Below are 14,196 nucleotides of genomic sequence, written 5' to 3' on the forward strand. Positions count from 1 at the left end.
CGAACCTATGAAACTACACTATGAACCCCATGAGCATGAGGCTGTGGCGCTAGATCCACGACAAGCTTTCGATCGCGCCGTATAACAGAAACAGAAGTCAGCCCGCACACTCGTTAACGTGATGATTACTCTATACAAATTACTCTGTACCTAGGAATAGAGTACTTACTCTTACTCTTACAGAAGACTCTGCACCGCCCAGCATCAGCCCCTCCTTCCCCCTCACCCTTGGCCTTATTATAGCTCACAAGCTCGTGGCACCCCTTATCGGTGCAATGCGAGTACGAAGCCGAGTCCCATACGTGCGTATCCCAAGCCCCAGCCGCACATCGTATTCGTGTTGTTTCCAGGCACCTGCCATAAGGTAATAATAATCCTTGTACTCCATACGCCATACCTCCTCCAAGGGGGGGGGCTTGGTTACAAGTACCCCGTACTAGTACCAGTATAGTAAGCACTTCATTGTATGAGATACTTGGTCCTCCGTACCGCGCTATGACTTCATGCCCTGTTTAGCTTGGGCAGGAATACCGCATTGGGAATTCCCTTTTTTGGGAAGTGCAAGTGCAGTGCAAGCAAAGATTAGTTATGTCTTTCTTACTCCGTACAGAGCTGTAACTAAGTTCAACCCCATGTGGAGAGGAGAGATTTCTCGAAAAGATCCAGACCAGTCTCCTCCGTGACAGGCTGACGTGAAGTTCCTGAGTAGGTTTTGCTCCGGTAGAACCATGAACCATGATCATGAATCGTGATCATGAATACCCTACGGAGTCTGCCAGGAATGGCCCTATCATTCTATCCTGCCAGTGGTCTCCTATCGGGCGCGGTCGCGACGGAGGGCCATTCCGGGCCGTTCTTCCCGGTTAGGCCAAGAGTGCGATTGTCCACGTTTCCTTCGTGCATGAGCCTTAGTTCAATCTAGTCAACTTAATTCAAGCTGACATTGAAACTGACACTGACAGTACAGAGTATGGAGTCCTTTGATCTGTCTCGATTGTCCCTCCATTGGTGTATATTAATACAACACTAATACTAACAGAGTAATATACTAACTATAAACTATAACTAATTACCAGATACAACCTGTACAATGGGGTATATAAGCAGGGCAATGAAGGAAACTGAACAAAAGGGAAGAGAAGGGAGACACCCAGGCACTCTCACAGAGAGATTCACCTCACAGAGAGGACTATTTCGAACAGCAGCCACATCCCCACCGGAATCCGCAACCCAAGCAGCACAGCTGGCGGACCCAACTTCTCCGAGGCTCAGCCTCTTCTTTCTCTTTCTCTTTCTCTTTCTCCCTCTCCTTCTCTTCCTGATCGACTGATGCCCCGCGCTTAGCATCTTTGTCCACGCCATCATCAGCGCCCTGCTTCGTCTCAGCGGTCTTCCAGCTTCGGAACCTGAAGAATCGACTGCGTCGCGATTGGGATTCACGGGCGCCCACATTGGCCTTTATCGTGGGAAGGGCCGTGGTATGAACGGATTGCCCAGCACGCGATGGAGGTCGGACAGATGCGGTACCCTGCATATTATGTTGTCGGCGAGATTGAACGACGCGACGGACAAGCACTGTTTTCCTATTAGTATACTGAGCCAGACCAAATAGGTACCTGCAACTGCGCGTGCAACCGCGTGTGCGACAGCGACAGCGACAGCGACAGCAACAGCAACAGCAACACGTACAAGCAAAGGTTTCCTCAATATTAACCATCTCACGCGCACTCGTCTCCATAAATCCGCACCCATTCAGACGAGCATATTCCAGGCCATCGCGCGACGTGACAGCGCGCCCATCCTTCAAATCACACTTGTTGCCCGCAACAATTTTGACCGGGGGAGGCATGCCGATCTGGATGCCCGTGGGATTGGGGCCGAATTCTTTGCGCAGGCGCTCGTTATCCTCTAGGCGCTGCTCGGCCTCCATCTTGATGAAGTCCATGAAGTAGTCTAGTGTCTGCAAGCTGGAGGGGTTCGTGATGTCGTAGACCAGCAGGAATGCGTCCGATTTCATTGTCGAGTCGGTCCATAGTCCGCGGTATTCTTCTTGGCCGGCTGTATCGGTTATGGAGAGGAAGTAGGGGAGACCGTCGACGGTTCGGGTGACTGAATAAGAGTCCTCTGGGGGGGTTGCGCGCATTAGTACGTATCAACGATTGTTGTTGTGTTTGTGTTTGTGGTTGCGATCGCGATCCTGATCGCATGGCAGTTGGGGTGAATAAATACCGATAGTTGGGTCATATCTATCCATTCATGCATGTTAGCAAAGTTTGTTGTGTTATATTCAGGGGTCAGGTCAGGGAGTGATTCCGTACTCGTGAATCCATTGACTGCGGACCAGCCGCAAAGTGATGGATGATTTGCCTAATTGACCCGATTTGATCAGATCTCGATCGCGAAATATTCCATTGCAATGGCACCGAATCAGGTTGATTGAAGATTCCCAGCTATTGAAAGATGGTTGCAGGTACTAGAGGGACGTACCACATCCACCGTCGCCGCAGATGGTGATTGAGATCTTGTCCGCCATCGCGTGGGCAACCACCGATGCGGCACTCTTTCGAGAGACGCTTTCGCTTTGGTCTGTTCCGTATAGTATCAACGAGGCAATGGGCGAGAAGAGGGGTTATGGACAAAAGTACCAGAAGGCAAAAGGTAAAAAGAGGGGGGTGGTCAATTCAGGGGAGGAAGAGAGGTGAGAGGTGAGAAGTGAGTGAGAAGAGAAGAGGAAGATGCGTGAAAGAGGAAGGAACCAGCAAAATAAGAAGAACATCACACCCTTCGGACTTGACCTTCTTCTTCTTCCTTTTCCTCTCTCTCTTTCTCTTTGACTTCAGTTCCCCTTACAGCAGTCTTCAACTATATTCTCCTCTCGAATCTCATTTAGATCGCAGCAAACCTTATTCTCTTTGTGATCTTCCCCAGACTGGTTCTTCATCACAGCTCCATCCCCCCCCTCCCCTGGTGCGCGGTGTTTCACACTTGCAACCCATCGCTTACTCTTACTGAGGGTCTCTCAGTATATTCTACCGATCTTATTTTACCCCACTTGAGTTGAACTGTCAACTGCCTGTGATATTCCAAACAAAGTACCGTTGTGAGGAGTCCATGCGTCGTGTACCATCCACTGGCGAATGTCTTGGAGTCTTTTGTGATAGATCGACTAGGCCCAGCCGTCTTTCCGTCCTTTTGACCCAACTGCCCTCCACCCGACTTCAACCACTTCTTTATTGATCTTGAAAGGAATCCCAGTGGATCTCGACACCGAAATAGTTTTACAGTTGACAGATTTGACATTGAGATCGATCGATCAGTGGCGTTCAACGCATACCGGAACCACATCCACCCCCTTGAAAGCACTTCCAAACAGGAACAGGTCTCCAACCAGAGAGAGCCCTGATCGAATCCATTGGCTGTTGATGACCCTCTGGTGGGTCCACAATGACATTAGGTGGTTGTACTTTTGAGAAAAGAGGAGAGAGAATCCAAGTTGACACCTTCTTTTCTCCTTCGCGACCCCCCAAGTCCTGAGTTACAAGGTCGCTGGTACCCGGGGATCAAAAATCACAGATCTCATCATCCGCCCTATCTTTTGACATCAAGTAGCTCCTAGAGTGGAGTCTTGTCGTTTGACGTTAACTGGATTCCAAACTGTTGGTCCCCTCTTTCCCGGGGCTCTGGGACGACTTGTCCGGGCTCTGCATTCTGGACCCCACGCAGGCCGAGGCCGTTGCCCGTCGCCTTTGCCGTTTGCCCTTGTCCCCTTTGGCCATGGCTAACCCGATGGATAACTACCTGGACTATTCCACCGGCCGAGATGATTCTCACGACCCGAGAGATAGTGTGCCAGGACACTTGCACCCCTCTCTCGCCTCCGCAGACTCCTCTCTCATGGCCTTCCCAAACCCAGACAGCTTTGCCTTTGGAGCCATGCTACCAGATGACGATAGCGAACTCCCCCTCCAGGCCTTCAACCGTCCTCATGGTGCCCAGAGTGACCTGGAAGGACGTCTCTCCAATGTCATGCTAGCCTACGAGTCTATCCCGAGTACTGTTTCGATGCCGATGAGCCTCGACGCGAGTGGCGCGTTCTCATACGACATCCCGACAACCTACCCCGCGACGACGATGGGACTTTCACCCTCGATAGACCACCAACGACAACTCCAACAAGCCTACGCCCAGTTTCCCCAGCCCGTGCACCAGTCGAATCAATACCTTCAACAACCTCAACAACCGCCCGCGCCTTCTTCTCGCAAGGATCCTTATAATAGCACCACCACCACTGCTACCGCCACCAACTCGACTGGCAATTTTGACGACTCTGACTTGTCGCGAGGCAGCGATCCATCCCAGGCGCGTCAACAACGGCCTCTCCAGGAGCGCCAACGATACCCGCAGTATAATCAGCCCGCCCAGTCCGCTCAGCCCGCTCAGCCCGCTCAGCCTGTTCCTTACCGCGCGTCGCAGCCGGTGGCGATTCAGCCTAAGCAGTCAACACAGATCAAAGGTGAGTTGTGAACCTAGGATTGGCCATAAGATATCAGACTAAAGCCTGCCCCGTACCTCAAGACGACTACCAATCACCAGGGCTGGCCACGCCCGACGCTGCTAAAAATGAACATACCGGCATTTATTCGAGCAGCGGCTTTGACATTCTAGGAGTCCTCGTAAGTATATTCCAACTCTAAATATTGCAATGTAGTGGGATTTGAAAATCTAACATCATCAATAGAGTCGAGTTTCTGTACGCCCGAACCCTCAAATCAACATCGGTGCTGTCGATCTCTCCTGTGCCTTTGTGCTCTGCGATATCACACGACAAGACCACCCCATTGTTTATGTCTCCGACGCCTTCGAGCGGCTCACTGGCTACTCCAGAGACGAGATTGTGGATCGCAACTGCAGGTTCTTGCAAGGACCTGATGGCAAAGTCGAAGCTGGTGCCAAGCGAACTTTTGTTGATGGACAGACCGTACATCGTCTACGGTCAACTATTCGTGAACGCACAGAGATCCAGGCTAGTATTATCAACTATCGCAAAGGTGGACAACCATTCATGAATCTGATCACGATGATCCCCATTCGATGGGACTCGGATGAGTATCGGTTTTACGTTGGCTTCCAGGTAGATCTGGTAGAGAAACCAGACGCCATCACAAGAAGGAATCCAGGTAAGCCTCCTTTGGTTCATACCTGCTAGATATTATTACTGACTCCACGTTCAGACGGTAACTACACTATCAACTACCGGCGAGATCAACTTCCTCAATACATTGTACCTCCACCTGATGTTTACCGACTCCGGCCCGATCTCCTTACCCAGTTCGGACATGAACAGGTTACCGCCATCCTGAATGCAGCTGGCGTTCCTGGATCTGGAGTTTCACGAAACTATCTGGATCGCATTCTGGTCGAGAACACCGACGATGTGATCCATGTGTTATCTTTCAACGGCGAATTCCTATACCTCTCCCCATCTTGCAACAAAATCCTTCAATACGAACCAGTCGAACTGGTCGGCAAGACGCTATCAACCATCTGCCACCCAAGTGATATTGGCCCTGTGAGTCGTGACTTGCGCGCCAGCACCACTCCAGCACCCATCAGCGTCGTCTACCGCATTCGTCAGAAATATAAAGGCTATATGTGGTTTGAAAGTCACGGTGCCTGGCACATTGATCCCCAGCAAGGTAGAAAGTACCTCGTCATGACCGGTCGCCCGAGACCCGTCTACGCGCTGGACCAGATTGCCCAGTTAGGCACATCGGCCGCACTAGCCGAGAATGACGTCTGGGCAAAGGTGTCTTTATCTGGCGTTATCCTATTCATGACTACTAAGTCGAAGCCAGTATTGGGACGTCCACCAGATGACTTTATTGGCAAGGGCCTGCATGAACTCATGGAACCCGAGGGCGGACCGAATGCGATATCAGATGCATTGGAAGCTGCAGCCAACGGCACAGGCCACGAAAACGACGACGAGAACAACAGCGGTAGCGACAAAAACCTCGAACCCCCTTCTTTCAGACACCACATGCGACACAAAAAGGGCCACTCGCTCTCAGCACACACAACAATCTACTCCGGAGACTCAAGCCGAACAGTCCGCCCAACATTCCTAGTTATCCAAATCCGATTCGCACGAGCATTCCCACCCTCTCCCACAGCCCTAGACGCAGCCGCAGATGACAGTCTCGCAAACGTCCCGGGCTCATCAAAAACAACCACACTAAGCTTCAAAGACGCAAACCCACCCCGCCAATACGGAACCCTAGGCCAACGAATCCCAGACCTCTCGTCCATGGTCGGTCTCAACGGGCTTCCAACCGGTAACCGCAGTATCTCACCATCTGACGCGCCAGCCACGTTCTTCACAGAGCTCAATCCAACCCGCGGCTCAAGCTGGCAGATTGAACTCCGTGAGTTGGAAAAGCAGAATCGGACACTTGCCGAGGAACTGCAACGGCTTATCAGTCGAAAGAAGAAGCGCAAACGTAAGCAGAGCGCTATCTCGGTTGAAAAGGCTTGTTCGATGTGCAGTACAAAGAACACACCCGAATGGCGCCGCGGACCGAGCGGTAATCGCGATCTCTGCAATAGTTGCGGACTACGGTGGGCGAAACAAGTTCGCAGCCAGACCCAGACTACTGCTGCTGCGGCTACGGCGACAGTGCCGGCGACTACAGTGGCTTGAATGAGTGCAGGCCAAAAATCGAATCGAATCGAACCACCGACCAAAAAAGGGCGACCAATTTCAAGCATCATTAGCGTGGATTTTCTTTCTGGAGTGACTTGACTCTGATTATGTTATGTTATTTGATTTGATTCATTTCATTGCGAATCTTGGAGGATTCGAGGAGTGCTTTTGTTCCTGCGAGCGGGTTTCTGAAAAAGCTTATACCCCCCACGATTCCCGTGGTTTGCAGGCGATTAATTGGCAAATTACCTTCCAAGGTAATTGTTTTTGTTTTCGAGAGCGTGGTTTCTTCCATTCATTTTCTTCCTATGATTTATAATTCTCTCTGTTTCTCCTGCCTATATTTGTCTCCAGAATGCATCTAGTCAGTTCTCACTACTATCATACTATTAGGAAGTTTACGATGTATATTTCATTTTCCTTCTATACCAATAGGAGTATCTGCCAATTTGAACTTGAACGTGGTAAACGACTCGGAGTAGTATCATGTAAAGCGTCTAGTCTAATATCGTACAAATGCAAACCGTCTACACCATATACAAAATGAAAAGCGCCACCCAACCTCACTTCAACCAAACAACTTGAATCTCCATCAAAATCACCCCTTCCTCGCCTCCAACCACATCTCCAAAGCCCTCCTCTCAACATCCTCAACCACACCCCCCCTTCCTCAAAACAGACCCAACATCCCCAAGCCCCCTCTCCTCCAACGCAAACCTAACCTCCTGCGAACTCAAAGCCCGCACACCCCCACCCTCCCGAATCATCCCATCATCAATCTCAAGATACCGCACATACTTCCGCAACCTCGGCCGATAAACAGGCCCCATCAATAAGCCCCCCAAACGAGGCCGATGACTCCCCACAATCCCAAAAACAGCCCCAGCAACCAAAACCTCACTCCCACCCGCCTTCACCGCAAACTCCGCACCCGCAAACCTCGTCGCAAGCAACGCCATCTCCTCAGCACTCCCCACCGACACACTCGCCGGCATGGCACCCTGCTCCTTCGCAGCAATATTCGCATGCGCGGCCAGGGCAAGGTATTTCCGCTTACTGGCACTTTCACGCTCCTTGGCGATTTGGCTGGGAACACGACATGTCGCGGGCGTAATCGCGGCGCCGAAAAGCGGGATAATTAGAGGTGTGAATTCGCCGCAGATCAATAGGATGAGTGTGAATGGGATCATTCTTCGGACGTCGCGGGCTGAGCGTCGGACGAGTTGGTACTGGGCTCTGCCTAGGTTGGCGCTGGCATTGGTGCTATTGCCATTGCCATTGCGTGGTGGGGAGGTGGGTAGGTAGACTGGTAGAGACAGGGATTTGCGGAGGGGTATGGAGGCGCGGTAGTTTCTGAAGACGTTTTTGAGGCCCGTTTTGTAGAAGGTTAGATATGCGCGGCCGGTGGAGATTAGGCGTTTTATTTTGTTGATTGGGGTTGGTGGTGTGGATGGATCTTGGGGGGGTGTTTCGATTGTTGCGGGGAATGTGCTTAAAGGGGCGTTGATTTCGTCTCGTGTTGGTGTTGGGACTGTTGTGGTTGGGTTTGAGGGTGAGGTGGTGGTGGTGGTGGACTTTCTGTTGGCGTGGCGTGCGGAGGTGGAAAAGAGGGCCTGGTAGCGCACGGAGGGATGTTGCAGGACTGAAAGATTGTAGGATTGGGGCCGGTGGAAGCGAAGGGCTGCGTTGCCCCGGGTTAAGAGGGACATTTTGTCGACTCTTGGATTGGGGAGATGCGGAGGAGAGAGGGTTTCGTGTTGTCTGCACGTTGGATGGAGACGTTGGATTCCTCAGGCAGAAATCGGGAAAGTACCGATGCCGAGGCTGATTTGATAGATTTGATAAAGCAGAACTGGGATGGTTAGATAATTTCAAGTTGTAGGTCTTATTTCAATTGCCTTATTTTGATTTGTATATCGTGGCCTCATTTCAATTCAAAGACTGGAAAGACAACTCGAGAAACTACCCAAACACTTTCTTTATATCACATTGTCCTTCGCTCCTACAGATCCACCTGCACAGCAACCATACTCTCCGACAAAAACCCAGTCACAAACAACCAAGCTTGCTTGCGACCATCACCACTCTTCGGCTCAATGGGCACAAGGACCGCCGCACTAGCAGAACGAATCCGACTGCTATCGTCCTCAAACAGCAGCTTATTTTCCCAAGTCCCCGAAGTTGTCTGGCGAGTATACCAAACCTGCAACGGATCTTTACCATTAATATCATGCCCAGTCTGGGCGAGATAAATGCCCTGCGAGATACCCGCAACAACGAAGCCGCTCGCATCGTCAGATGCAGAGCGATACGGATCCGTGTAGTAGCTAGGGTTATCGGTAACAGTGTCAAAGGGGATAGTCGTGTGAATCGAAATAGTGTGATTAACAGCGTGCATCTGGCCCAGATACAGCTCACCACCAACAGCACTCGAAATAACAATCTCATCATCGGATCGACCAGCGCCGAGACCATTATTATTCCACAGCCCCGAGTGCGCAACAGAAGCATCCAGCCCGGCCGTCGCATCTTGAGCCTCGAGGTCGGAAATTCGAACACTAATGATATTCGACCATTTGGCAAAGGGCCAGACATCCTCGACAAGACGAAGCAAGCCGTCGCGGTAGTAGTGGTCGTTGGTGACGTAGAACTCCTCGGGACTCACGGCGGAGATATCATTCGGCGTATAGACGAGAGGGTGTCGGATAGAGCGCACATGCCGGACACTCTTAGAGCGCAGAACATGGTGAAACAATTCGATTTGAGAACGCGCTGACTCGATTCCCTCGCGCTCTTTCTCGCTCGCCTGGACAAAAGCTGGATTGGGCAAATGGTTCACGGCGAAGATATACACGGCGCCGGCATCCTTCGGGTCCGCAATGACGTCGATGCCATGCGTGACGAACTGGCCTTCGAAGTTGTCAAAGGCCAAGCGAGTCGATTTCATCGTCTACGCAGGAATATCTTTTTAGTTACTACATTCTCTGTGTGTGGGGCGGGGGATGGGTTTCGGCGCGATGTAGTAGAAACCTCCGACGCCGACTGAAACTCACCTCGGGGTCCACAACGTGTATTGAACCTTGGCCTGCGGCATGGGGCTCGAGGTGTCCCAGACCAGGGAACCAATCGAATCGGGTTTTAATTTCATCTTCGCATGCAGTAAAGAGCAAGTTCGCAGGGCGGTAGTGGTGGACGTCTTCGCAGTGAACGGTATCTTCTATGACAATTGGGCCTTGACCTTCACCCAGAATAGTCGGCGAAGGCGTGAGGAAAAGTCCGCCGATTTTGGGGAAGTGGAGCAAAGTAGGCGCGAGCAAAGCTATCAGCAATGTGATCAGGCCTAGGAAGGCCGAACCGAGGAGAGCCATGAGGTTCGAGCTGGCGCTTCCCTGGGGTTAAGGGCGAGATAGTGTACAGGCGGGAGTGCTAGGAGGATGGGGAAGGGAGGAAGGGGAATGAAGTGGAGGTTGAGACAAACCGAGGAAAAAATACTCCGAGCTGTCTCCATAGCTAAGTGGAATCAAATCAAAATGCCTCGGTGTCTGGTCGGCAAGAAGACAAGATCGTCTCCGCTGGCGCGGGGATAGTGGAGTCGGTGCGGGTCTGGGAAAGAGAGTTACGCCACAGGGCGTCAGGGTACACATGAAGAGAGCAATGCATTGAGACTATCCTAAGTTGACACGAGGGCTTTTTTTGGGTTTCGACATTTTGGAAGAGACCTGCCGCAAGGTGGTAGTCTCGGTAGAAAGGAGAGGGTAAGAATGAAAGAAGAAAGGTAAGAAATAAGCAAAGTCAAATTCCAAGTATTGAAAGAGAATCATTATCAAGGCTGGGCCATAGCCGAAGTGGCCAGCAGAAAAGTAAAAGAAAAACAAAGAATGAGATTCAACCGCATCCATTCCAATCATTCAACACGCAATTCTGTTTCCATTCTGTGTCGTAAGGGCGGTGTTATCTAGTGAATCGACTGCTTGGCCTCAAGGAACTCTTGATCACTAGCATCTAGAACGTCGTACTCCTCGTCAGTGAGGAAGCCCGCATCGGTGGAAGCATCCTCCAGGGTCAAGCTCTCCAAATCATCAAGCGCGTCGCCCTCAGAGGCGGTGGACAGACTTGGGGCATTGTGAGTTGGGGCCATGGCCTCATGGGCGCTAGCCTCGGGTGACTCTTTCTCCAACTTGGGGAAGACCATGCCACTGCTGGTCATCTCAGTAGTAGTGGATGCAGGCGACTCGGTCTCAGACTTGATGGACTTTTCCTGCTCATCAGACTCTGGGACAACTGCGGGGACGCAAGTTGCCTGCACCTGAATGTCACACCACAATCGGTGACCGATCGCCATACCGTTAGGCAAATTCAGTCGCCAGTACGAAATAGCAGTACCCTCGCGCTGGGGAGTTCGGAGGGTCACACTGAAGTCAGTGCTCGAACCAGGCTCCAGAGGAGCGGTCAGCTTATTGCTTTCCATCGCAGAGCGGATCGCATCGATGCTGGAAGGGTGGCTTCCATCGACATTGAACATGGTGTCTCCACCAACAAAGCGGACATCGCAACCAACGGGCCAGGAATTAGGTCCTGGGTTGTAAAGCGTCCATGTCTGGCGGAAAGTGGTATCGGGAGGCAACTTGGTGCCATCCGAGATGGTATCGCGAAGGAAGTAGGCCTGGTAACTTTCCGAGTCCACGGAACCTTCTTCGTAGGCCTTCTTGTAAGCGGGAGCTGGAACTTCATTGATAGAGGGCTCAGGAGCAGCCTCGGGAGTAGGCTCGGGAGTTGGCTCGGTCTTTTCCACTTTGCTTGCGAACATCTCAACTGGCTTTTCAACCTTGGTAGGGGTCTCAGAAGGAAGATCAACCTGGTCGCCCAGGTGGAAGATTCCAGTAGGGAGATCTTCGGTCACTGTATTCACAGTGACAGAGCGGATGGGAGTCCTGAACTTGACCAAGGGGTGGGTATGATTGTGAGCATTAGTTGGGAAGGCCTCACAGTTCGCGCAGAAATCAACGTCATCGCAAACAGCACACTTGTAGCGAATGCCCTTAATGTAGCTTTGGGCAGGCTTATTCTTGCACAGGGGGCCGTCACAGAAAATACCATAGTGAATGTCCATCTCATGGGCCAACTGGTCGGCGATAGCTTCATAGATAGGAGCGAATCGGTGGCCAGGGTGAGACTCCTTGGCAAGAGAGACACAAGCAGTGCAATAGTCCCAGTCTGGGCAGCTCAGACACTTGTGGCGGGTGCCAACAATGCGTTTGTCACAGCCATCACAAATGGCAGCATGCTTGAACTGACGACCTGGAAGACAGCGAGCTATGATCATGTTCTTAAGAGTGTAATTGCGGTCAATTCCGGGAGCGAAAGTGTGTGCGGGATGGTGACCATGCTTGTTACCCAGCAGGCAGCGGAGGCACAGATCATAGTCTTCACAGTCCATGCAACGGACAAGGTTGATGTCGTCGTTTTCTATAGAATGCATCAGTGTGGCTCACAAGCGATTTTCGAAGCGAGGGAAGTACCTACCACGGCAGCATCCATTGCAAATTGGCCTCTCCTCACTCGCGGCAGCGAGATCAGAGCGAGTGGTATTTGGAGAAGCGACAATAGGGGCGGGGGCAGTAACAATAGGAATGGGAGGACCCGCCATCTCAGGGACGAGCTTGCTAGGGAGAGGTGCGACGGGTGCGACAGACTTCACTCCTTGGGCAGATTGTTGGCGAGGAGGGATTTTCTCGGTGGTGCTGTTAGTGACGAGACCGCCGTCAACCACCCTCTTGATCAACCAGTGACCTTCTCCGCGGCAAGATGCACCAGCATCAACACACTGGGGGGCACAGATCATAGTCTCCGTACTCGCAAATACTGCAGTGGTAGTGCTCATTTGCAATGGAACGACCGCAGTTGTTGCAGTCAATGCAGAACATACCACTGGGAGAGTTGTGAGAGATAACCGGGAAACGAAGTTTTTCCTGCTCCATATCGAAGTCTCGGTAACGGGGTGGATCAGAGGCTAGGGTGATAGAAGGGGTTGTGAGAGTTGAAGGGAGAGTAGTTTCGGATGTAGTTGGGAGAGTCTCAGGCTGGGCAACAGGAATTGGGGAACTAAGAACAGTCTCGAGATAGCTGTGTCTGGTGGGGAACAACTCGTCGGTGGGAGGCTGAGTCGAAACCAAGGCAGACGCCGATGAATCGACGGTAGTAGCCTTGATCCGAAGCTTTGATTTGGCTTTGGCAGCTCTGTAGAGTTGTTTGTAGACCGCGAAGTTGTCAGAGTCGAGACGCATGTAGGAGCCGGCGCTGTCGGAATAGCGTTCGAGGATGACGTTGACATCCGCTGGAATACCGAGAAGAGTGCGAAGCTAAACCCAACGCATCAGTTAATCAGCAATCAAAAGTTTGGATTGGTTTCAAAGATCAGAATCACGAGGATTTCGATCATTTCGATGAGATATTGAGTTATCTGTGATAAGAGATTGAAGATCCCCAACTGAGGGTCGGAGCTTGGGTGGAGACTGAGTCTTACCTTCTCTGGCAGCACCTGGGCTCGCAAGTCCTTCAGAGGAAGCTTGAAGCGACGGTTGCTATCGTTAAAAAGCACCTTGATAGTAACGAGATGGTCGGGGCCAGGGTGAGAGGGTAGTGCTGGGGTAGCCATGATGGCCGAGGTGTGTTGTGGAGGTAGAGAGAGAGCGAGAGAGAGAGAAGTATGGGGAATACGAGGGAGATAAGAGGCTCAAGGGGCGGGATCCTCCCTGATACGTGAAAGGGGAGAGTCCAGAAACAAAATCTAGATAGAAAGCGAGATGGAGATGACAAACAGTGAAGAACCACAGATAAAATATAGGTAGGCAATACAGCAAGAGGATGGGAAGAGGTCAACGAGGCCTCTGGGGTGTTGCACGAGAGGGGAGACTGCCGGCGGGTGCGAGGAGACCAGCTGACCTACCTGTAAGATTACCTAATATGGCGTCAACCGGATTACGCCTTTGTTACACTGATGATACACCAATATGGTGGCTTTATGCGAAAATTACACCCAAAGAACGTATCATACAACCCGGATACAGGGCGATACAAGGCAGTACTGATAAGGACTGGGAGTTGAGAGCAAAGTCTCAGGTACTTTTGTTTGGTATTTCGTAGCACTTTCAGTAACAGAAAGAGAATGAGGTCATGCACTGGAGCCTAGATTCATGCAAGAAGAAGATGAGGGGAAGGGGGGGTGTGTGCCGCATTTGCGGGGACATGAGATGAGGGAGGGGAAAGAAGAACGCTCAAATGCATCCGATTCCAAGTCTAACCAACTTCAACAAGACAAGGGTGAAGGGAAGATAATAAAGAAAAAAGATAAAAAAAGAAGAAAGAAAGTTTCCAAAGGCGACAAATAAGTCAAGAGAGGGGCAAAGAGGAAACACGGAAACCCAAAAAAGAAGCCTGCGAAAAATCATGATCAAGAAAGAAGGCTAGTTAGTTGAATAGGAAAGAGGTTGAAA

At 51.3% G+C, this 14,196-nt stretch overlaps 5 protein-coding genes across 5 annotated transcripts; 1 reads left to right on the forward strand and 4 right to left on the reverse strand.

Annotated features, from left to right (window-relative positions):
* Positions 1-1,189: 1,189 nt before the first annotated feature.
* Positions 1,190-2,533, reverse strand: N7533_000541 (putative RAS small monomeric GTPase; the record flags this gene model as incomplete). The annotated part of the gene is made up of 3 exons (XM_057097191.1): positions 1,190-1,575; positions 1,690-2,124; positions 2,488-2,533. The coding sequence occupies 3 exons, from the start codon at positions 2,531-2,533 to the stop codon at positions 1,190-1,192; spliced, it is 867 nt and encodes a 288-aa protein (XP_056965684.1).
* Positions 2,534-3,774: 1,241 nt separating this feature from the next.
* lreA (uncharacterized protein) lies at positions 3,775-6,700 on the forward strand (the record flags this gene model as incomplete). Its single annotated transcript, XM_057097192.1, has 4 exons — positions 3,775-4,513; positions 4,558-4,673; positions 4,739-5,177; positions 5,232-6,700. 4 exons carry the CDS (start codon positions 3,775-3,777, stop codon positions 6,698-6,700), a joined length of 2,763 nt encoding a protein of 920 aa, XP_056965685.1.
* Positions 6,701-7,353: 653 nt separating this feature from the next.
* On the reverse strand, positions 7,354-8,412 carry N7533_000543 (uncharacterized protein; the record flags this gene model as incomplete). The annotated part of the gene is made up of 1 exon (XM_057097193.1): positions 7,354-8,412. The coding sequence occupies one exon, from the start codon at positions 8,410-8,412 to the stop codon at positions 7,354-7,356; it is 1,059 nt and encodes a 352-aa protein (XP_056965686.1).
* Positions 8,413-8,705: 293 nt separating this feature from the next.
* Positions 8,706-10,071, reverse strand: N7533_000544 (serum paraoxonase/arylesterase family protein; the record flags this gene model as incomplete). Its single annotated transcript, XM_057097194.1, has 2 exons — positions 8,706-9,653; positions 9,757-10,071. 2 exons carry the CDS (start codon positions 10,069-10,071, stop codon positions 8,706-8,708), a joined length of 1,263 nt encoding a protein of 420 aa, XP_056965687.1.
* A 587-nt stretch (positions 10,072-10,658) lies between these two features.
* N7533_000545 (ZZ type zinc finger domain protein) lies at positions 10,659-13,358 on the reverse strand (the record flags this gene model as incomplete). Its single annotated transcript, XM_057097195.1, has 4 exons — positions 10,659-12,169; positions 12,227-12,565; positions 12,630-13,062; positions 13,227-13,358. 4 exons carry the CDS (start codon positions 13,356-13,358, stop codon positions 10,659-10,661), a joined length of 2,415 nt encoding a protein of 804 aa, XP_056965688.1.
* Between the last annotated feature and the right edge of the window lie 838 nt (positions 13,359-14,196).

This window comes from Penicillium manginii (assembly GCF_028828005.1).
Source record: "Penicillium manginii strain IBT 31320 chromosome Unknown utg000001l:1.0-3466041.0:1.0-3467806.0, whole genome shotgun sequence".
NCBI lineage: Eukaryota > Fungi > Ascomycota > Eurotiomycetes > Eurotiales > Aspergillaceae > Penicillium > Penicillium manginii.